This window comes from Taudactylus pleione, unplaced genomic scaffold, assembly GCF_031769625.1.
Source record: "Taudactylus pleione unplaced genomic scaffold, aTauple2 ptg000238l, whole genome shotgun sequence".
NCBI lineage: Eukaryota > Metazoa > Chordata > Amphibia > Anura > Myobatrachidae > Taudactylus > Taudactylus pleione.
The window spans coordinates 6,678,902-6,702,810 of NW_028284640.1; the positions used below are offsets into that span (position 1 = coordinate 6,678,902).

At 44.5% G+C, this 23,909-nt stretch overlaps 1 protein-coding gene across 3 annotated transcripts in view; it reads right to left on the reverse strand.

The window, feature by feature from the left end:
• The window catches only part of TRAPPC12 (trafficking protein particle complex subunit 12), a 168,415-nt gene that overhangs the window by 52,996 nt on the left and 91,510 nt on the right, over positions 1–23,909 (reverse strand). For all 3 annotated transcript variants that reach the window (XM_088479508.1, XM_088479507.1, XM_088479509.1), the window contains exon 6: positions 936–1,048. In XM_088479508.1, the coding sequence (XP_088335634.1) occupies positions 936–1,048 (113 nt within the window). The remainder of the gene's footprint in view (positions 1–935; positions 1,049–23,909) is intronic.

The following is a 23,909-nucleotide window of genomic DNA, read 5'->3' on the forward strand; positions in this document are numbered from 1 at the left end:
ATCGGTGACAGGTCACAATTGTGTACATCAATTATCTTTGTAATACATCATTTGAAGAATTGCCATGAATGGTATAGGAACTATACATGTTTGCTGCATACTTTATTCATGTTTGTGTGCCTATATGGATGATAAATCATTATAGGTTATGGTTTAACCCCAGGAATCTATTTAGTTAGTTTTCAGTAACCACTTTTTACAATATATATAACTGTGGTTATTGAATTTTTTTGGCACCTTGGTAATTTAACTAGCGTTCCTTGTTTCTTTCTATATACAGATGTGTCCTCATACACCATGCGATACAAGGCACCTGGAGACAATGAGCCACCAGTCCCGTGCGGCTCTGCTTGCGCTGAGCGCCTTTTTTCAGCCCGGAAAATGCGTCTTAATCACAATGCGATGAGACTAGGATGCACCAGGAGACTGCACTGATTAATTTGATATGCGACTGATCTGCAAATGAAGCACAACAAAACTTGGGTGTGAAAAAAAAAAAAAAAAGCCACGGCCGCTGTATTGCAGCACTTTGTATACAGATTCAGCCTCAATCGCACACAGATATACAAGTGTGGCATATAAAATTAATTAGTGCAGTCTCCTGGTGTGTCCTAATCACATCACATTGCGAGGAAGATGCATCCTTAACGAAAAAGAACGCTCAGTGCTAGCAGAGTTGCACGGGACCTGGCACACCGAAAGGAGCATTCGGCTAGAGCAGGAATGGCCAACCTGTGGCTCTCCAGCTGTTGTAAAACTACAAGTCGCAGCATGCACTGCTTCAGTTTTGCTATTAGGACATGCTAAACCTGTTGCAGGGCATGCTGGGATGTGTAGTTTCACAACAGGTTGGCCAGGCCTGCGCTAGAGTCTCGCAGGGTTTGGAGAATGTCAGTGGCTTCCACATGTGATGCAGTTAGCCCAGTCACACCTACCTTTAAGCAAATTGTTTTCATACTGTGCAATCGGTCCAGAGATTCCTGAGGACTTCCTAGATACTGGCGCAGCTCAGCGTGTAAAATCCGCATTGAAAATGGAACCATGGAGCCTGAACATAAAAGAAGTCATTGAAGTCACTGAAGCACATCGGCAGCATGGTACATAATCATCGATCGCTGCACAAGGATAACATTATTATTGATCACTGCACAATGATGACATTGTTGTGTGTTTTCTGACAGAAACACACAAAGGAAGGGGGGGGGGGGTGCGTGAATTAGTGACAAATGTCGCACACATTGTCACTAATTTTCATGAAGCACGCCCCTGCATCTCTCGCAATTCAATTGTAAATGGCCAAATGTGTCAAATGGTTGATCTTTATATTTTTCTAATTAAAGGTGGACAAATTGGAGACAGCATGCGTATTCAAATTAGTGGCGAAAACAATCTTGCAAAATGTTGGAAAAAACACCTGCAAGTTCAAAACCCCTCTCCCATAAATGCAGCATCCCCCATACCAGTCCCACATCTGTACAACACCCTCCCATACCTGTCCCACATCTGTACACCCCCCCCCCCCATACCTGACACGCAACATTTGCTCAATTTTTGAGCAATTTAGAGAAATTCTCATAAAAATGATTATGGCTGTATTGGCCATATTGTGCTATCTACATGCCTCCAAGTACCCAATTATTGTCAGAGGAGTACCAGAAGTTCTGCACTGTTTCCCAACAATTTTAACATAAAGAAAAAGAAAATGTCCCCACCTTTTCCCATGCTCAAGGGGGTGTGAGGGAATTCGGTATCAGGACAGCACTAAGACAAGGTCTAGCTAAAGACACATGAACAATGAGCTGCCCATTCATATATAGGCCAGTTAGTCGTTCTGCTTATACCATTATTCTCAGCCAAACCATATTTAGACAGGAGGTTACAAGAAGCAATCAGCTGCTAGGCTGACAACCACGCCATGTTTTACATATTTACTAATGCTTATATTTCATGGACTGTTATACGCAAGTTGAGTCTAGGCATTACCCTAGAGCAGTGATTCCCAACCTCGGTCCTCAAGGCACACTAACAGTCCTGGTTTTAGTGATATCCATGCTAAAACACATATGGTTTAATCAAAATAACTGAGGTACTAATTAAGTAGCCTGTGCTCAAGTATGGCTAACTTTAAAACCTGGACTGTTAGCGTGCCTTGAGGACCGTGGTTAGGAACCCCTGCGCTAGAGAATGGGAGTTTACACCAGGGCTTGACAAATTTTTCTAAAATCTAGGAGCCAGGATGAAAGAGTAGAGACCACCGCCCCCCAAAAAAATTACAGGAGTGAGGAAGGAGCACAGCTCTGTGTGTTATGCAACCGTTATACACACTATACTAGTCCACAAAATGGTCACAGTTGAATGGATACAGTAAAATGAAGGCGCCCTCACTGGTCTGCACAGCTCCCCTACCCCACCCCCCAGTAATAACGGACCACATTTCACAGAAAACAATGGTGCCAGAAAGTACAACAAAACCCCCCTCCCCTCGTGGTCAGACCACATATCCCTCTGAAGCCGCTCCGCAATCCCTGGCCACGCATAGACCCTACTACCGGAGAGATCTATGCAGCCGGAGATAGGAGACAGTAGACAGCAGAGGACGTACAGGAGGATCAGCGCAGACTGGGACAGACAGCAGGGATCAGAGCAGGCCAGTATGGAGAGGAGTACTCAGCGCAGGCCTGGACAGAGACAGGCACAGCAGTCGCCACTCAGCACATGCACACCTGTGCATGATATGAACACCGCAATACTATAGGCACAGATCTCTGCCAGAGCTGATGAGGATCTGCTTCCTCCCTCACTGCAAAATCTGGTAGCCATCGCGACCTGGCCCCTGGGATTTGTCGAGCCCTGGTTTACACTGTAAGTTATCATTGCTAGTTTACACTGCAAGTTATCATTGCTCTATCAATGTACGGATCTGTATTGGTTACACTTGGGAGATGTACAGGGCAGTGGATATAAAGGGCAGGTAAATTTGTCATCTCCTTGAAAACATAGAAACTACAGCCAACGGTTTAATTACATAATATATTATGGTCATGAGGTTTCAGTGGGATTTGTCCACTGCGTATACATTACACAGTGGACAAGTGCTAAAGTGCTAAGGATGAGTCCTACAGCTATACACAAAAGCATGACACGCTATATTGAAGCAAACGTTTTACGCATAATTATAAGGCAGTGTTCGCAAATACGCGCTATAGCGCGTATTTACTCGGAAATGGACACAGGGGACTCAAATTTCAAAAGGGGTGGGTCCCCGGGGACGCGCTCCACTGGTATTGGCTACTTGTAAATTGATTGGCATCTCCCTGGCCCAGCGGCAGAGAGGACTATTAAAGTGGAGGAGGAGGAGCCAGCACTTTGGCACAATTCTAAGATACAGCAGCTGCGGGACCCAGCACTCGGCGGTATAGGGACAGACGGCTTCAGAGTATCGTGTATTAAGGCGACCCAAGCATAGAAGGCTGGCACACCCGGGCGGGCTGTATTAATGCTTACTGCAGCGGTCTAGGCTCTGAATTTGCAGCGGTGACTTGATCGGGTTTCAATTCAGAGCCTAGACTGCGGCGGTAAGCATTAATACATCCCGCCCCACGGCATGAAGGCGGCTCTGGCGTTATACAGGCGGCTGGCTACGTGAGCTGAGTAGAAGAATAGGTGTCCCACTACACGTTCCTGCATTCTCTGACCTAGAACAAATTAAGTGTTAATAAGCGAGTGGTGGGCAGGAAGGAAGGCGGGAGGGGGTGTGTTTTGGTGCATTTCAGCTAAGGATACAAACATGCTGGGTGTGTCGCGGAGTCTAACGGCTAACACTCTGCAATTAATCAATGTGGCATATGCGCAGGGGGGTCCGGAGGGTAGTCCCACAGGACTGTTAGTGTTCATAATCAGTTAGCACCTTACCTCTTTCCTACCCCCAGCACTTCCATGCCCCTAAACCCCTCCTTACCCCCAGTACTGCCCCAGCTGCTATCTACCCTTATCCCCTCCCTACCCCCTGCACCTAACCCACTTCTTAACCCCCAGTACTACCCAGCTGCTATATACCCTTATCCCCATCCTATCCCCACCACTGCATGCTCCTAAACCCCTCCATGCCCCCTAGTACTGTCCCAGCTGCTATTTACCCTTATATCCCTCCCTACTTCCAGTGCTGCATGCCCCTAACCCCCTTTGCCCTCTAGTACTGCCCCAGCTATCTACACTTATCCCCAGCACGGCGTGCCCCTAACATCCTCTTTGCCCCCCAGTACTGATCCAACTGCTATCTACACTTAACCCCCTTCCTACCCCAGCTGCCACATGCTCTTACCCCCCTCTACCCCCTCCCTGCCCATATACCCCTCTACTCAAACTGTTACCTGTGCCCAGCACTGTTCCAACTGCTGCCTGCCCTCACCCCTTCCCTACCCACAGCACTGTCTGCCCTTAACCCCCTCTACCCCAGCTCTATCCCAACTGCTTCCTACACTTAACCCCTTCTATCCCAACTGATACCTGCCCCCAGTACTGTTCCAACTGCTGCCTGCCCTCATCCCCTCTCTGCCCACAGCACTGCACCTGTTGGCCATGTAAGATCAAGGTACTATAATATGAGTGACTTCTCATGATCCATGTGTAGAGCATGTGGGGTGGTCTGATGCTACTGTATATGGTGAGCGCAAAAGCATAATACTCTGGAGTAGGACCCCAATTTGTTAAAGTGAGGGGTCCCTGGGACCCACAAATTTCTTAGCTGCGCGCGATTACCGTAAGGTACTGTACATGTAAAAATAAGGTTTCGGCTATTGCTCCAAAGTCTGTAAGCTAGTGTGCATTCCAGTCTCAGGTTAGAGAGGTAAGTGACTCCTGCACTTGAAGTAGGAGGTTGCATTGTCTTTCTTAAAAATAAATAATTTTCAAGTGCAGGTTCCATTATGAATAGGTGTAAAATCCTATAGTGGTAAAATAGTTTGCTTTTACCTTATTTTCTTGCAATATCAATAATAAAAAATATGATACTGGATCATTTTCCTCAGTAAAAAAAAAAAATGAGCACATCTAATTTTTTTGTCTCATTGGTTTGATTTGGTTCTCTTTATCTATTTTTAGGACTTGTGTAAAAATCTGAGGTAGTTTTAGGCCAAAATTCACCAGAAATATAGAAAATTCTGAAGGGTTCACAAACTTCCAAGATCCACTGCATCTGTCCACCCTATTGTGTGTATGGGCAATCAGCCGACCGCCCGTACACTTGCAGCAGAGGCTGTGGGGAAGGGGTCGCAGTGCTACCCCGGCGGGACCTGCGGCCAGATGATGGTTGCTCAGTGTGTATGAATAACCATCATCTGCAGATATATCGGATAGGTGTGTACCCCACCTGTGCTTTGAGAAAGGTTCTGCCCAGGAGCTGAAAGGCGTTCAATGTGGGCACACAGGTGTATTACAAAAATCTCAGCATACTGAATCGACGGTTGTTTGGACATTTTTTTTATGAATGGATGAAGGACAATTCACTGGCCTATAAGAAACACAACCAACAGGCAAAGTCCTTATGAGGAGCTACAGACGTCAGGCGGCAAGTGAGAGATCTGCTGCATCCCAAATTGGTGGATATATGAGCGTGCACCCGGAGTAAACCATCAGAGGTAATATTCTACCAATAAGTGACTCTGAACTACAATTGCCATTCTAATATAGAGCAAAACAAAGCAACTCATTCCCACATTCAAATATTATTCAACCGGTGTGAGAGCCATAAGCGTTTTATACACTTTTGAAGCTATAATATTGTACCCCAATTGGGACAGCTAATACCCGGAACAGAGACTATTACACTGACATATGAACTTGTACATTTGAATATTAAATCCAGTCTAAAGTCTATTTGACCTTTTCGGAGGATTATCACTACCATTTCAACTGTTACACGGCTGCCTTCCAAACAGAGCTGATTTTATAATAAAGAATTTTTATTTAAGATAATTATCTGAAGAACATTATATATTCCAGTTGGATAAAAATGTTTTTTGGTGGCCAATATCTTTTTTTTTTTTATATTTGTATTTCATTAGGTTTTAAAACATTTAGCAACTTTTATAAATCTGTCGTGATACAGCATATTATATTGTTGTGTAAAAAAGACAAAAAAAGACGACAATATAGATTTTTTTTTTAATTTTATACTAAAAGCATGCTCTCTCCTCTTTTTGTGCCATATAAATTCATCAGAAATATCTATCAGCGCAGATCCCCTTAAGCTGTGCATCCACTATACAATTTTCTGTCAGATATCTGTCCAATCTGGCTGGTTGGAATGAGAACCTAGTACTATAATGTATGGGAGCAAATGACAGTCGATCATATGGTTTTAAACACTGAAAAATGGACAAAAAAAATCCAAACAGTCTGATTGGACAGATATCTGACAGAAAATTGCATAGTGGATGCCCAGCTTTAGTGCATTATTTGTTAAAAAAAAAAAAAAAAGCTCTATATACCGTATATACTCGAGTATAAGCCGAGTTTTTCAGCACATTTTTTTGTCTGAAAAAGGCCCCCCCTCGGCTTATACTCGAGTCATGCCCGCATGGTACGCAGCTATATTAAATCCAGACGTCATGACGTCTCTCCCATAATGCAAAGCGTCCGGAGGAGCCAGTAGCAGCGTCGGGACCAAGAGCAGGGTTTCAGATAAGTGTTTTTTTTTTTTTTTAAATTACATCTCTCTCTGCTGGGGGGGCTACTACTGGGGGCAGTACCAGGGGGGGGATTACTACTGGGGGCACTACCAGGGGGGTATTACTACTGCGGGCAGTACCAGAGGGAGAATATTACTACTGGGGGCACTACCAGGGGGGTATTACTACTGGGGGCACTACCAGAGGGGGAATATTACTACTGGGGGAAGTACCAGGGGGTATTACTACTGGGGGCAGTACCAGAGGGGGAATATTACTACTGGGGGCAGTACCAGAGGGGGGGGGTTACTACTGGGGGCAGCACCAGGGGGGATATTGCTACTGGGGGCACTACCAGGGGGGGGGGTATTACCTACTGGGGGCACTACCAGAGGGGGAATATTATTACTGGGGGCACTACCAGGGGGGGTATTACTACTGGGGGCACTACCAGAGGGGGAATATTACTACTGGGGGAAGTGCCAGGGGGTATTACTACTGGGGGCAGTACCAGAGGGGGAATATTATTACTGGGGGCAGTACCAGGGGAGAGATTACTACCAGTAGCTGCTGCATTTCCCATCCTAGGCTTATACTCGAGTCAATAAGTTTTCCCAGTTTTTTGTGGTAAAATTAGGTACCTCGGCTTATATTCGGGTCGACTTATACTCGAGTATATACGGTACATTTGTGCAATGAGTCTTTTAAACACTTCAGAAAGTGTCCATATATATCCGTGATGCAGCACTCCTGATAAGCCCTTCTCCCATAGGATATTGCATTGTATGAACAAAGGTGAAAGGAGGGGCACAATAGTGAAGTATAGAAAAGTAATGGACTTTACTAAAAGGATTAAAAACACTCACATAGGCAATGTTGCAATATCACAAATCAAGCATGAGGAAGAGGGTGAAACCCAATCGCATCAGCACACCGGCATCTTCAATGTTATTCCACGTTCCTCTCTGAAGCATTGACGTCACCGCAATCACGTCCTAGTTAAGCCACGCCCAGAGGCGTTTCGTCCAATCGGACTTCCTCATATATAGGACTGTTTATTTATCTGTCTGTCCGGTTATGCATTAGGGGCACCCTGCACCGATTGGGATGAAACCAACGCGAGGTGGTCCAGTTGAATCTTGGACAGGTTTAGGGGGTTAGGGTCTTGGTTGGACCTCCCGTGGGTGTACGCTGGGCAAAAGAGTCGGGGATCCTGTTAAGCCTTCCACTGGATGGATTTTGACGATAACTTCAGAGTGTTAACATTGGATCCCAGCAGACATACCAGGGGGTTGAGGTCGGACCTTGCCTTGGTGTATGCTGGGCAGAACTTTGACCGGTGCTCTAGGCCTTCCACTGGATGGATTTGGATGAAAACTTCACAGATGGGTGGCAATTGGTTCGGGTGTGGTTAAGAGTGGTTAGGGTCCCGGTCGGACCTCACGGCAGAGTGTGCCGGACAGAACTTTGACCCAGGGAGCCTGTTCTGGGCCTTCCATTGGATGAATTTGGATGACATTATATAATAAAACATAACTTGAATATTTAAACCCGGGCAATGCCGGATACTTCAGCCAGTATATTATATTTATCCCCTTGCCTATGGCGGGTATTCAATTCAATTAGGTGCGAGAATAGCAAACATCTCACACCTGCAGGGTATTTCCTGCAGGTGTGGGATTTATGTTCTTCAATTAGGCGCTGTTTTTTTAATTTTTTGAGATGTCTAAGCAATTGGAAGTTTCCAATTAGCTTAGTCAGTAATTACTCACCTTCCGAAGCACTGTCTTCTTCATTCAGGCTGTCGGGACCTGGTCTTCTTGTCACAAGCACCCGCACTGCTAATGCTATGCAAAGCGAACGCCGAGTCAGCGTTTGCTGAAACTCCGTCAACCTCCTGTCCATCATTCTAGGATTGGCTACTGCATCCATGACATTCTCCTGTGAACGCTGGTCTGATGCCGGTGATAGCATTTCACGTGTGTCCGTTTCTAGTGTGTTCTCCTGTATCCAGTTGAGTTCCCTGTTATCCAGTCAGCTTTATTGTTCTTGCAGTTTGTGTCAACTAGGCGGCACGGTCCGCATTTGTACAACCTGCCGCTCGTGTCATCTTGGTGGCACGGTCTGCATTCCTGCCCTCTGTCGTTTGTGTCATCCATGCGGAATAGACCGCACTCAGTGTCCAGAGTGCGCAACCCAGAGTATGAGATTGTGTGTACTGCTGCTAGTGTCATCCCGGTCGGCTTTAAGTGCACCTCAGCGTTCTGTGTACGCAATCTTGTGTACCACCTCTTGTGTCATCCCGGCGGCATTAAGCGCACTTCAGCGTCCTGTGTATGCAATCTTGTGTACTACCGCCAGTGTCATACCGGCGACACTAGCGCATCTCAGCGTCATCTTGCCAAGTCTATCAGCCCTCAAGGCTGCTACTCTGCCCAGAGACAGATCTTTCGGCCCAAAGGCCGCATCAAGCCAAGATTTCCAGCCCTCAAGGCTGCTACCGGCCCAGAGGCCGCACCTCATCTTACTGGCCCTCAGGCCACAGCCAGCCAGGGCTTCTACCGGCCCAAAGGCCGCATCTCATCTTACTGGCCCACAGGCCACAGCCAGCCAAGTCACTTCCAGGCCTCAAGGCTGCTACACGGCCACATCTAGCCAAGGTATACCAGCCCTCAAGGCTGTCGAGGGACTAATACCCTATTGTCTTACCTGAGCGTTAACACTTTAGCAGCAGTGTGTGGTAAGTGCATGCGAGTGATTGTGTGTGGGCGAGAACCCCCCCAGAGGCAGGAGCAGGGAGAACTACATCTCCCAGCAGCTCACCTCCCCAGTGTAAAGATGGAGGGGAGATAACTGGGAGCCGTGGAGACCACCGGACCGGTAAGTAACACTGTTTTTCTTCGCATTTGCTGGGTTTTCAGTGGTGAAAAACCTACATGGATTTTCTTTCTAATATTGGACTTTTTTTAATTGGAAACGTGCAAATCCGCAGTAATCCAAATACTGCGCAAGGGCCGCGTATTTTTTTGTAGTGAATACTTCGCTCCCAATTGAATATTCCCCTGTGTGTACCATGAATTTTGCTTCTATGAATATACATAAAAGGGCAGAACAGGAGCTTCATTAACGAATATCTTTCCCCCTAACCCATAAGAGCTATTTTTAGAGTCGGTCAGGACAATGCATCGAGTGATTAGGGCATGTGAGCAGGGACGCTTTGCACAGAATGGCATCCTGGGCATATTTCATGATAAAACGCTATGAAACACAAGGGGCTTTCTTACAAAAATAAAGAGGCAGCACTGACCCAAGGCAGCCAGCAGCCCTGCCACAACCTAGGCTGAGCAGATCCTAATTAGAGCCTGCAGAAAGGAGCTTGCCATGCAGAACAATGAGAAATGCAGAATGACAGCTTTATCACAAGTGCTCATTTGGGACTAAGGTCAGTTTTATGGTCTACACTGGGCCCAGAATATAATAGGAAACTAGCAAACCGCTACTGGAGGTAAAAGGCAGACGCATAAGCTGTTTTCTTCTTAATGTTACGCTTGGCAAAACAACATTTCAGATCATGTAACAATGCAAGAACTGAAAGATAAATAAATATAACAGCAGTTTTAGAGAAACGTGAACGTGTACAGTATCAATATATATTCTGCATGCTTATTTATATTTCTTACCCTTTACTGCTGGAGTGATTGTCCTCACATGGCAAAACTCCAGACGAGATCTCATTTTGCTTCTTATTGTAGAGATTGGCCCAAAAGGATCTACCTGCCTGATAATGACCCAATAGATAGCAATAGATGCATTACTGGGTAAATCAGGAGAGGAAGACTATCTGATCTGTGTGTTGGGTCATCGTCTGGCTGCACTTACACAGATGCTCCAGATGTGATCTGGCCGCCGGGATCCCAGTGCTGACCACTGCAGGATCAGCCCCCTTCTCTGGTCACTATTCTATTTTCATTGTCATTCGAAACAAAAATAAAACGGACACGACTGTGACCGGATGACCTCAGCTCGCCACCGGATCACAGATTAGGATCTCGGGGTATCAGGGATTCCCTCTTACCGTCAAGTAACCCACTGCTACTGACTCTTCCCAGGTATGTTGCTACCACCATGTCCTGGAACTGCTTCTGCTGTGTGTGCGTAGACAAGCTGCAGCCACGCCTCCTGATTCGTGTCGGCTGATACCCACTGATCCCTCGCAACAGACCAGGCTCTGCAAAGTAGCTGGCAAAGGGCTCGAGCTTGCAGACACTGGGCTCAATCCAGAACTGCCAGAATAGCTTTTGGTGCAATTCTGTTGTTGCAGGATACAGATAAAGTCGTTGTAAAGTGCTGAGGAAGAGCCGAAGAGCAGGACGCCAAACTGGAAGAAAAAGGTGCAGTCTGGCTGCAGATATGAAGGTACATTGGAGGGGGCCATTTCAGCCTCCAGCCCAGAGTAACCTCAACATCAATCCGTACATTGGAGCGGGTTGATGTTGAGGTTACTCTGGGCTGGAGGCTGAAATGAAAGGGACTTGGAGGGGAGACAGGAGGCCGGAATGTTGTGGGGCTGGAATGACAGGTGGCTGGAGGACACACAGAGGGCTGAAGGCTGGAATGATGAGGGGCTGGAGGCTGGAATGACAGGTAGCTGGAGGGGACACAAGCATTGATTAGGCAAGAATGGGCGGCCATCAGTCAGTATGTGGCCCAGAAGTTGACAGCATGCCAGGACGAATGGCAGAGGTCTTGGAAAAGAAAGGGTCAACACTGCAAATATTGACACTCTGCATAAACTTAATGTAATTGTCAATAAAAGCATTTGACACCTATGAAATGCTTGTAATTTTACTTCAGTATACCATAGTAACATCTGACAAAAAGGACTAAAAACACTGAAGCAGCAAACTATGTGAAAACCAATACTTGTGTCATTCTCACAACTTTTGGCCATGGCTGTAGATGCGGCTGAGCCTGAATACAGGAGGAAATCACCAATGCAGCCGCTATGCGTGCAACTGAGACTTCCACTACGAATATACAGACCGTTTAGAAAATATGGATTTCCCATGTTAACACAAAAATAATAAAATGTTATGTGCAGAAAGACTAATCTCACTGCATATGGTTATCGATTATTAGGAGTAGAAGTGCAAAATTGTAGTGTTAGCCCACTGGGACCCTATGTGTGTAGTCACTTTGGTCAGCAGCGCTCAGTGCTGGCAGAATTCTGCTTACAGAGATGTTGCAGACTATGGATCAGGAAAGAAAACTCTGTCTTTCCAAACTCGCTTCCAATCTCTGTTATATCTCTACAATCTGTGTTTCCTTTAGAACAGTATCCATGTTATATTTGAGGGCAGAAAATATTTTACATTCAACACTGATAAGAAAGGGCAAAAAGTAATCTGTAAGATAGACAGATATACCGCTTGAACCTGTGTGTTCACTGACTATTACAAACCGACCCAGAAGTGTTGAAATATCTGCTGCAATCACACAAATAACACAAGTGAAATACTAATGCACACTAATCGATGTAACATCAAAGCAATTGCCAATACTCATCGGGCTGTCCTAAACTCTTATCCATAATGAATGTGAGAGTCAGTCATCCATCTTACTCTACACTTTCGCTCCTCTCGGTCTGACCATATTTTGACTTGCGACATAATTTATTGCTAAGCTGTACTTCTAACATCATTACCCGTATTGACAAACTTATATTTCAAATCAAGATCGTCCCACAGAAGACCATTATTTCAATCGAAGAAAAAAAGCATATATGACACATATGGCCAAAGTATGTGTACACCCGAACACCACAGCATTGTCATGCATTACTATGGAGTCGGTACCCCTTTCCCATTGTAATAGTCACCACTCTTCTGGGAAGGCTTCCCACTAAATCTTGGAACAGTTACAGGGATTAGCCATAGGTACATTAGAGAGATTGGGCACTGATGTTGGCCAATAAAATCTGGCTCACAATTGTTGTTCCAATTCATCTCATGTGTTTGAGGTCAGGGCCTTGGGTAGGTGAGTCTAGTTCTTTCACACCAAACACTAATGTAATGTAGAAACACCCGCAGTCACACACAGAATATATATATTTTAATCAGCAGAAGCTACTTGTGCTTTCTATTCACACTGTTGTGCGAATAAGACGCATTTGAAGGTAAAATGACGCACAAAAAGACGCTCGGAGCTATCGAGTCACGCTACGGCATGGTGCGACTGGAATGGCTGTTTAACGTGCCAAGAGGCTAGATGTACAGTATGTGGACCCATCTGTACATTCGAAGCAAGTTGTTTATCAGCACCCCACTTGTTATCTCAAGGAGATCTTAATGACCTTATTCGGGATTTAAACTGATCGAAACAATCATCTGCACTTTTAAGTTCCCAACGCAAAGGATGGAATCTACTCCTCAAAGATGTAAGAATATGCAGTTATCGTACCTGTCCGTGATTGATTTATTTATTTTTTAATTGAAATATAAGACATTACAGAAGATGTCATGCGGTAGAAATAGAAAACTCAAAGCAAAACTATACAATGAGAACTATGACATAACAAGAAGAAACAAGTGCATATGTTTGCCACTATCATAATAATCACAATAGCACATCAAAGTATTAATACACAGGAGTCAAAGTAGATATAAATGAATAGCAACATGAGTGTAAACACTGTTGGGTAAACAGCTGGTCAATCTGACAGGGTATAGAAGAAAGAGGAGAAATAGAAAAGAGGGAAGAGCCAGTCAGCACTAAATAATTGTATCATCCGCTCTTGGTATAGGATGAGTGAGGCTATATAGTGGTTAGAGGAGGTTCAGCCCCAAAATGACTTGTCCAAGAGGACCAAATTCTGATAAATTGGTCTGGAGTGTCATGAATAACTGATGTAATGTGTTCTAATCTATAAGGGGACCAGATAGTGTTGATGGTACCAGACAATGAGGGTGGAGTAGACTTTCAGCAAGCTGCGATTTCGCCTATTTAATATATGCTTGATTAATTTTTGCTGTGGGCGCAAAATATTAGGAATGGGTCGGGATAGCAGGGTGTTAGGAGGAGATCTTGGAATTTGTTCATGGACTATAGTTCTAATTAATTTATGAACTTCAGACCAGAACTACTGAAGAAGAGGACATGTCCACCAAATATGCACCAGGGTTCCCCATTGACCACATAATCTCCAGCACAGATCAGAAGACCAGGGGTAAATTTGCCATAGTGATTTCAAAAATACTTATTTGAAGAAAAAGGTGTCTTTTCTTTGTAAAATGTTTGTGCTGTTCTGGAGGTTCTTGGACATCAACACCGGCCAGATGAGTGGTGATTTTTCATAGACGTCATCAAAAGTTAGTTTGCATGCTGTGCTTCTACATAATGGCAATAAATTCCCATCAATACCTGTAGCGCATGCCGCTGATATGAAAGACGTATGAATATGAATTTGCAGTATGAAAAATATAACTGGACTATATGTGGTGATTTGAAGGTCATTGCTTTATCGCTTGGTTTGCAATTTGGGTACACTAAATTCTGCAGTTTCTTGTGTGAATGGGACAGCAGGGATATGAAGTCTCGCTACATTAGAAAACAACGGCCTAAACGTGAATCTCTTATTCCTGGGCAGAAATATGTTAAATACCCTTTTAGTGTATCCTGAAAAAGTGAATTTACCTCCACTGATTATATTAAAACTAGGACTAATGAAAAAGCAGCCCGATTGTCATTCAAAAATTTCTGCTTTATGATTTCCTAGAATACAAGAAGTGAGGGATCTAGTGAATCCATACAAAGCTATCGGATGCAACACATCATAAAACTTCACTTCTTGGACTCCCACCTAGACTTCTTCCCAGAAAATCTTGGGGCTCTCGGTGATTAGCATGGTGAGCGTTTCCATCAGCAGATTTCTACCATGGAAAAGAGGTACCAAGGCATATGGAGTTCCAGTATGCTGGCTGACTATTGTTGGACCATGAAGAGACATCCCAAAGGCAAAATATGCCCGAAAATCATTATCTATAACTATTTAGGTCAGCCAGAACAAGATGTATATCTATCATTTAGACTTACACAAATGCTAATTTAATAAAACTTTAAAACATATGTCACAAAGAATAACTCTGCCTGATGGAAGAAAATCTGAAAGCATATTCTAATTCAGCACGAAAAATACATTTAGATTCAGTTTATTTCGTTCTTGTGAAAGAAAAAAAGTTTATTTTTGTAGAGCAGTGTTATCTTTACAAGCTGTGTGTTTTTGCATATGACAGTCCCGATCTGCCGAGTGTCGATGTACACAGCTTGTAAAAATCTGGGGCAGGTCAGAAATTTGACTTGTTGGAAAGACAGCATCCTATGATTTTTTCCATGTCAAAAAGTTATTGGGCTATTCAGTATGGTCCATTCCATTGCCAATATTGCATGGGTGCATGCTTGGGTTAATGTACAGTACCCGATAGCAATGAACGTAGCTGAAATGCCAAACACTAATTAGAAAAAAGGTGTCCACATCACATAACGCTTTTCATTCCATTAGCTGATGCTGACCCTGCTGGGTACAATTAAAGGTACAGTATTTCAATTGTGTGCCCAAAACAATTGAGTGTTTCCACCCCTACTCTACCCTTCAAAAACGGAGGAGCCATAACTTACAATATGAAGAGTGGCCCTGTCTCATGCATGTGAAGAGTGCACTCTACAAGGATAAGCCAATTATGGTGACACATTTCCTTGGTCTTCTGCCAGTGTCAAAGGTAACTGCCTTATTCAGAAACAAATGCAGACCGTCTGGACCTCTGTGTCTAAAGCCGGGTACACACTATTATCCTTTATTTATATGGCGCCACAAGGGTTCCACAGCGCCTTACAAAGTACAGAAACAAATGAGCACACAAGACAACAGTTATTAACAGTACAGACAATGCAGGACAAGTACATTATAAAAGTACATTATAAAATTATAAACAATGCTGCATAACACCTAAGTAAGCAGTTTTAGGTGCCATTGTAAATGAAAGTAAAAGTAAGGCAAGAAGAAGCACGTGAGGGAAGCCCTGCTCACGAGAGCTTACATTCTAAGGGGAGGGTCAGACAAAACGGGTGACACAGATGGGCTAGATAGTGAGGAAGGAGCATAGAGTAATGGGTTAGGATGAGCGCTGGAAAGCACTGAATCTTTAAATGGGCCCTTAAGACCCATTTCCTCCTAAGAGCCAGGAAGCCAAATGATGGAGGAATTTTGCAGGAGCAGTGGTGTCGGAGGGGTAAATCCAGGGTTTGGTGATGGCAAGGAGAATCAAGGCATTACAGTGCTCATGAACGGAGACCAGTTTATTATAGACAAAACTGGTTTTCCAGAGGGAACAGGAGAGAGGGACAGAGTTAAGAGGCAAGAGGAGAATGAGATTATTAGGGTTGATGTAGTGTGGAGGTGATATTGATCTAGAGCAGGGTGATAAGGAGTGTGGGGGTATGTGGCTGGCTTCTGAATGAGGAAGGGTGACAGCAGGTGGTGGGTAAGGTGGAGGTTTAGTGTGGTGTGGGGGGGGGGAAGGAGAGGTAACTTGGAGAAAAGAGAGGATGCAGGGTTTAGTGGTGGTGCAGCAGGACCATGGTGGAAGAGAAGTGACCACTAGACCACCTGTGTACACAGCCAACGGCAGATGCGACTGAACAACATATGTTGCGGTCCGTACACACCACACAATTTGGTGAACGACTGCACAATATGTAATTCCTCCGTCACATCAAATGCATGGGGTCGTCAGTCAGACCCCCAGATTGAGTACGGCAGATCTGAAGATTTGACGGACGCTGCTGCGGGAGCCCTCATAGTGCATATACACTGGACGATTTGTAGTTCCAATCGGTCAGAAAACGACAAATCATTTAAAAACTTGTCTAGTGTGTAGCCGGCTTAATTCAGTACAGGAGACCCTCTACCAGGTCTCCCCCAACACTGATACAGGCAAAGTACACTTTAAGATTAATAAAAAAAGAAACGTGTTCCATCTGCTAATAATGTGTTTGGCTTCATCTCAATAATTCACGTTTCCGAAGTAGAAATTCAATGCATCAACTGTTGCCGCTGGGATAATTATTGAGAACGGATTGATGCTCATGTAAATTAATAGTATAGCACAATATTTGACCAGTACTCCTTTTACGCTGTGCCATACGTCCACTCCAATCCTTCATATACATAGGGAAAGCAGCACCTACAGCCGGGTACCCTGAGTGCAATAGAAATACCTGGCTCTACAAGTAAAATCCTACATTTTATTTAAATTATTTTATGTATTTAGGGCATGGAGAAACAAAAAAGTGACTATGGGTGAGATGTATCACACCTTCTAAAGAGTGAAGAAGTTGACCTATCATTTTATAGGATGGTACTGATAAATCATAGGTAGACGTTGCTATGGCTAACTTCACTCTACAGAAAGCTTGATACATTCTCCCTTTAATATCCTACAGTGTAAAAAATACAGAAGATGCTGGATTGCTTTGTTACTGATGAGATCCAAGGCTAAATCATAATATATATATATATATATATATATATATATATATATATATACACACACACACACACACATAATGCAAATGTACAGGGCTGAGGAAGCGTGTATGGCTCAACCCACTATTCCTCAATGCACATTTTTCCTTCTCCATCTGCTGGTTCTGGGTAGAGACAATGGCCTTGCATTGTATTGGAAAATGTAAAAAGTTCTGGTCTTAAAATGTCATACATTGCAAATATTTAAAAATGACAAAACAATTGCCTTCCTCCGACGCTGCTCAAGCCTATACTAATGTAAAATACCGGTAGGTCAGTTTGAATATTCTAAAAATCAGGCACACTGTGATTAGCAGGTTATGCTGGCACTTCTTGTTCCACGCCCGCCAGAGTGTCACAGGTTGATTCTCTCTGATGAAAGTAACGGAGAGGCAGAAAATAAAGAGAGAGAGAGAGACGCTAATGACTAGATGTTTCACTGCGTAGCACAAATACAGAAGCCTTTGAATTGTCAGGGAGAAGAATAGCTGAAGGTTGCACATGAATGGGAGAGAGCAGAGAATCAAATGAATCTTCGGCAGTACTGAGAGAAGGAGATAGGGAAACGCTAATAATTATAAGGGAAGGAAGATGCAAATGGAACAATTGAGAAGGTAATGGCTCCCAGACGGGCACTTTAGGTGAAGGAGATTTTCCCCTGCAGTATCACTGTGACAGAAAGAGAGGTCTCCTGCTATTACAGATGCTCTCTCACCTATCTTACAGAGGAATGTCAGCACATTATATACATTCATTTCCTCTACAAAAGATTTCCGGAATATAAATAATAAAGATAACTTATACAGCTGTAACAAACTTTACACTGATATTTAGCAGATCACAGGCCTTTGGTGCATTAAACGCAAGTTTGCTAAAGTTATTTTAAGGGACCGAAAGCTTAAACTTTAACCCGCCAGATGTGAAAATAATTTAAAGCAAAGATGTTGGGAGGCTTTTTCACCGATTTCCTCCCCTTGGTAAAATATGATCTGTGCAAAAGGTTTATTCCCTATAGACATGTCACGGATATTCCCTATAGACATGTTACAAAAGTCTTAAACCTATCAATGCTACACCACTCCCAGAAGAAGGGCTAGCGGGCAAAACGCGTTGTGTTACCACCTATACACAATACCGTACTCTAACAGCCCCGTCCTGCAACTGTAGCAGAGAGTGAAATCTGACTGAGGTCATGTGACCAGCGTCCGCAGTTACCATGAAACCCACTACCCGAAGCAACCTGAAAACAAATGGGCAACTCGCGATGTAAACTGCAGGAGCCCTATCCCGCTAAGGAGCGCTGGAAAGACACCAGGGATAGATGCCCAATGGTGCGTCCCAACCAGACCACCTGCTGCAGTATCTCCTAGTCACCTCCACAGACTCCACCTGGGAACTCAGACCTATTCCAACTAGGATGTCAGGACCCATTTACAGTAAGGTGCCAGTATACAGAGGTGCGGGACGCTGCTCTCTGGTATACCCGCACTGACTTTACATTCGAGCCATTGTGATCAATTCAAAACCAACTAATAGACAAGCACTTCTTCAGTGCAGATACATTGCTTACCAATCAATTTATTGATTAAAACATTAGATCATATAGGTTTCCTGCGAACACACTTATGAACTTTCTTGGTTTAGTGATATATCCTACAATACACTACACCGAACCGGATTCGACACGGAGCACCATCCGTCTCACACCAAATGTACACAAGGGTTTGAGCGCAAATTTTATTTTTTCGTACATGTTACCGTGGACAACCTTTAACTCTAAAACACTACCCAAATACTAGACTCAACACCTCAGTGCACAGGACAACCCCACTAAAGTTACAAAAGCCAGTAATTCAGAACTGAAGAAAGGAATAGCAATCACATTACTGAGTGACTTTAAATACTGGAAATCAGATTTGGTGCCCACCAGCCTTTTTCCTGACCTTTCAGTAATAGTCACCATTGCAAAGCAATTGATTTAGCAGCACTGGACATCACCGTCCCCTCCTCTTAGTCAAAATGAAGACTAATATAGTCCTGTGCGGCTTTGCTAGCGCTAGGTGTCTTTTTTGCCATAAATGAGGCATAGTCGTGACACTCGTACATCTGTGTGCGACAGATTATCTGAATCTATATATGAAGTGCTAGCATGCAGCAGACGCTCTTTTCAACGCCAAGTACGATTGTGTTTTCTATACAGACTCAGTCGCAAGTAAATGTAAATATTACGATGGACTCTGAAGAACTGCACTAAGGCCTATTGCACACCTGCCAACTTAGCCCGGCCGGCAATAAACCAGGCAGAAGCCGGCCGTATTTTTCAGGCACTCAGTGCCTTTCACATGCTGCGGCTTTGAGCAGTTTTTACTGTTTTTTTTTTTTTTACTACTTATTCTGGGGCATGCGCAGCAGCAGCTGTACAAGCCGGCCGGTGTGTGTGAAAGGAAAAGTTGTTTCCTATATACCAATGGCCTGCAGGGACGGCAGCTGTCGTTCTCAGTGGATATTCCTGGCTGTAACACGGCGACCGTGTGAAAGGACCCACCCGCTTCCATCCACCACTAAATTTCACACCCAGCAAAAAAACGCCCGGATTTTTGCCGACCTGTGAAAACCGGCAGGTGTAAAATAGCCCTTAGACTTCAGATACAATGGTCCTGTTCTTCCGGCAGGCTAATGCATTACATATATTTATCAAAGTATTTCCCAGGAGGGAAACTGCATTGACACAAAAAAATTATTTGCACTAGGGGTGAGCGGGTTCGGATTTCTGAAATCCGAACCCCCCCGATCCGAGTCCGATCCGAATCAGGCTCGACTTTTCCCGCCTGACTCGGATCTGAAATCGAGGCAAAACGTCATCATCCCGCCTTCCGAGTCTCGCGGGTTTTGGATCCTATATAAGGTACCCACGTCGGCGCCATTTTCTCACTCGGCTGTGGACAGTGAAGAGGGAGGGTGGGAGTTAGGGCTGTGTAGTGTAGTGTAGTGTAGTGCTGCTGTTGTCCACTACTTCAAAGTCCATAGGGGCTGGCTGTGTTGTGCTGTGCTGCTGTTGTTAATAGGGGCTGTGTCCACTACTTCAAAGTCCATAGGGGCTGGCTGGACTGTGTTGTGCAGTCAGTTCTCCATAGGGGCTGTGTCCACTCCAAAGTCCTGTGCAGTGTCCCAGTCCTAAAGAGGTGCTGTAGTGTTGTCCATGGGGTGCTCTGTCCATCAGGGGTGCTCCCCCCAAGTGCTAAAAAAATAATATATTTTCTGTGTTTGTGAATTGTGTGCGCAGTAGCCGCACGTGCATCAACAAAGTAGTGCCAAGCGTGCGCCTGTGTCATAAGTAAAGGGCCGGCTGGCTTGACCGTTAAGGGTGCTGTAACCCCCGAAAGTACACTCCAGTCCAAACCAAAAAAAAAATTATTTTCTGTGTTTGTGAATTGTGTGCGCAGTAGCCGCACGTGCATCAACAAAGTAGTGCCAAGCGTGCGCCTGTGTCATAAGTAAAGGGCCGGCTGGCTTGACCGTTAAGGGTGCTGTAACCCCCGAAAGTACACTCCAGTCCAAACCAAAAAAAATATTATTTTCTGTGTTTGTGAATTGTGTGCGCAGTAGCCGCACGTGCATCAACAAAGTAGTGCCAAGCGTGCGCCTGTGTCATAAGTAAAGGGCCGGCTGGCTTGACCGTTAAAGGGTGCTGTAACCCCCAAAGTACACTCCAGTCCAAACCAAAAAAAAATTTATTTTCTGTGTTTGTGAATTGTGTGCGCAGTAGCCGCACGTGCATCAACAAAGTAGTGCCAAGCGTGCGCCTGTGTCATAAGTAAAGGGCCGGCTGGCTTGACCGTTAAAGGGTGCTGTAACCCCCGAAAGTACACTCCAGTCCAAACCAAAAGAAAAATTATTTTCTGTGTTTGTGAATTGTGTGCGCAGTAGCCGCACGTGCATCAACAAAGTAGTGCCAAGCGTGCGCCTGTGTCATAAGTAAAGGGCCGGCTGGCTTGACCGTTAAAGGGTTCTGTAACCCCCAAAGTACACTCCAAACCAAAAAAATATATATTTTCTGTGTTTGTGACTTGTGTGCACTGTGGCTGCACGTGCATCAACAAAGGAGCAGCGCCAAGCGTGCGCCTGTGTCCCATAAGTAAAGAGCCGGCTGGCTCATTTCTTAAAGGGTGGTGTAACCCACAAAGTGCACTACTCTCCAGCAAAAATAAAAAAATATTTTCTGTGTTTGTGTGCGCTTTAGCCGCACGTATATATATCAATATAACATAAATGGAGGACCAAACTTTCTCTGATAAAAATAAAATAGGGAAAGATCAAGAACCACTTCCTACTAGTGCTGTTGCTGCTGCTGGGAGTTGTTCATCATCCCAGAGAGGAAGTAGGAACATCACTACTTTTACTAAACAATTGACCCTCCAACAGTCCCTAGCGATGAGGATGAAGTACGACAGCAGTCATCCTGAAGCAAAACGTATAACTGAGGCCTTGACTGCTATGTTGGTGTTAGACGTGCGTCCGGTATCCGACATTAGTGCAGTGGGATTTAGACAATTGATGGAGGTAGTGTGTCCTCGGTTCCAAATCCCGTCTAGATTCCACCTGCATCCTCAAAGCAGCAGCGACAAGCGTGCGTCTGTCTGTTAAAGGGTGGTGACACCCTCAAAGTGTGCTACACAAACAATTAAAATATTGTTCTTTTTTTTTCTGTCTTTGTGAAATGTGTGGGCTGTAGCCGCACCTGCATCCTTAAAGCAGCAGCGACAAGCGTGCGTCTGTCTGTTAAAGGGTGGTGACACCCTCAAAGTGTGCTACACAAACAATTAAAATATTGTTTTTTTTTTTCTGTCTTTGTGAATTGTGTGGGCTGTAGCCGCACTTGAATCCTCAAAGCAGCAGCGACAAGCGTGCGTCTGTCTGTTAAAGGATTACATCGGTGACAGCATCCAAGTAGGCATGTCAGACAGTCCGTACCTGTACTGGCAGGAAAAAGAAGCAATTTGGAGGTCCCTGTACAAACTGGCTCTATTTTACCTGAGTTGCCCCCCCTCCAGTGTGTACTCCGAAAGAGTGTTTAGTGCAGCCGGGAACCTTGTTAGCGAAAGGCGTAGGAGGTTGCTTCCACAAAATGTGGAGAAGATGATGTTCATAAAATGAATTATCAACTCTTCCAGGGAGACCAGCCTCCAGAACGTACAGAGGGACCTGTGGTTCCAGTAGGGACGAATTAATACTCTGTGAGGATGAGGATGTACATAACACTGAAGAGGGTGAGGAATCTGTGGATGAGGAGGATGAGGACGACTTCTTGCCTCCGTAGAGCCAGTTTGTGCAGGGACAGATTAATTGCCAGCTTGTTTTGTGGGGGCCCAAACGAACCAATCATTTCAGCCACAGTTGTGTGGCAGACCCTGGCGCTGAAATGATTGGTTTGTTAAAGTGTGCATGTCCTGTTTATACAACAGAAGGGTGGGTGGGAGGGCCCAAGGACAATTCCATCTTGCACCTCTTTTTTTTCTTTGCATTATGTACAGTTTGGGGCCTAGTTTTTCAATGCCATCCTGTCTGCCACTGCAGTTTCACGCCTAGATGGGTCACGTGTTTGTGCCGCCCACTCGTGTCGCTTAGCATAGTCATCCAGCTACCTCGGTGCAACCTTTTGGACATAAAAACACTATTGTGAGGTGTGAGGTATTCAGAATAGACTGGAAATGAGTGGAAATTAAGGTTATTGAGGTTAATAATAGCATAGGAGCAGAAAAACCTACAAATTCTGTGATTTTAGCTGTTTTTATGCTTTTTTTAAAAAAAATACAGATCCAAAACACAAAACCCAGAACCCAAAACACGGAAGGGTGGTTTTGGCAAAACCAATCCAGATCCAAAACACGAAGAAAGATCCAAATCCAAAACCAAAACACAAAACACGAAAAGTGGCCGGTGCACACCCCTAATTTGCACACATACATACATATAATCCAGAAAGTAAAGTTTTAAAATATATATATATATTTTTTTAAACAGTACCTTTGTCTACTTCTCTACATAATCACATCCTTCATCCTCATATCTGTCCAGGAGCTTTAGAATCTCCTTGCTGTACGCGGCTGCCTTCAGTCCATTAAACCAGTTGTTGACTGCAAGTTTCAACTCATCATCACTTCCAAAAATGAACTCTCTGAGCTTAGTGAAAAGGTGAAAATCGCTTGAAGACAGAATTGGGGGTCGATTCAATGCAGTGCGCTGTTGATAGCGCCGGGAGGGAGTTCCCAAAGCTATTCAAGTCAGCACGTTGCTAGGTCGACTAAAGGACTTTCTCCTGAGGCTGCAAGCAGAAATCACACTAAAGTGTCAGCCGCGAGGCAGACATTTCAGTCGGAGAATGCCGGTACTCGCGTCTTAACACCCAGGTTAAGTCACGAGAACCGACATTCTCCAACTGAAGTTGTTATAGTGGGACTAAACTGCAAGATTAATTGAATAGCTCCGGGACCAACTTCCCGGCGCTAATCACCTAATTCTGAATTTAATCACCCCCTAGGACTATAGGATGGATGATCGAAAACATCCCACCCAAAAACTGTGACAAGTGATGGGCGTCCCGGTCTATCTTTGCCATGCCCGTTTGTTCGACCATTATTGAACATTTCACTATGCACAACATT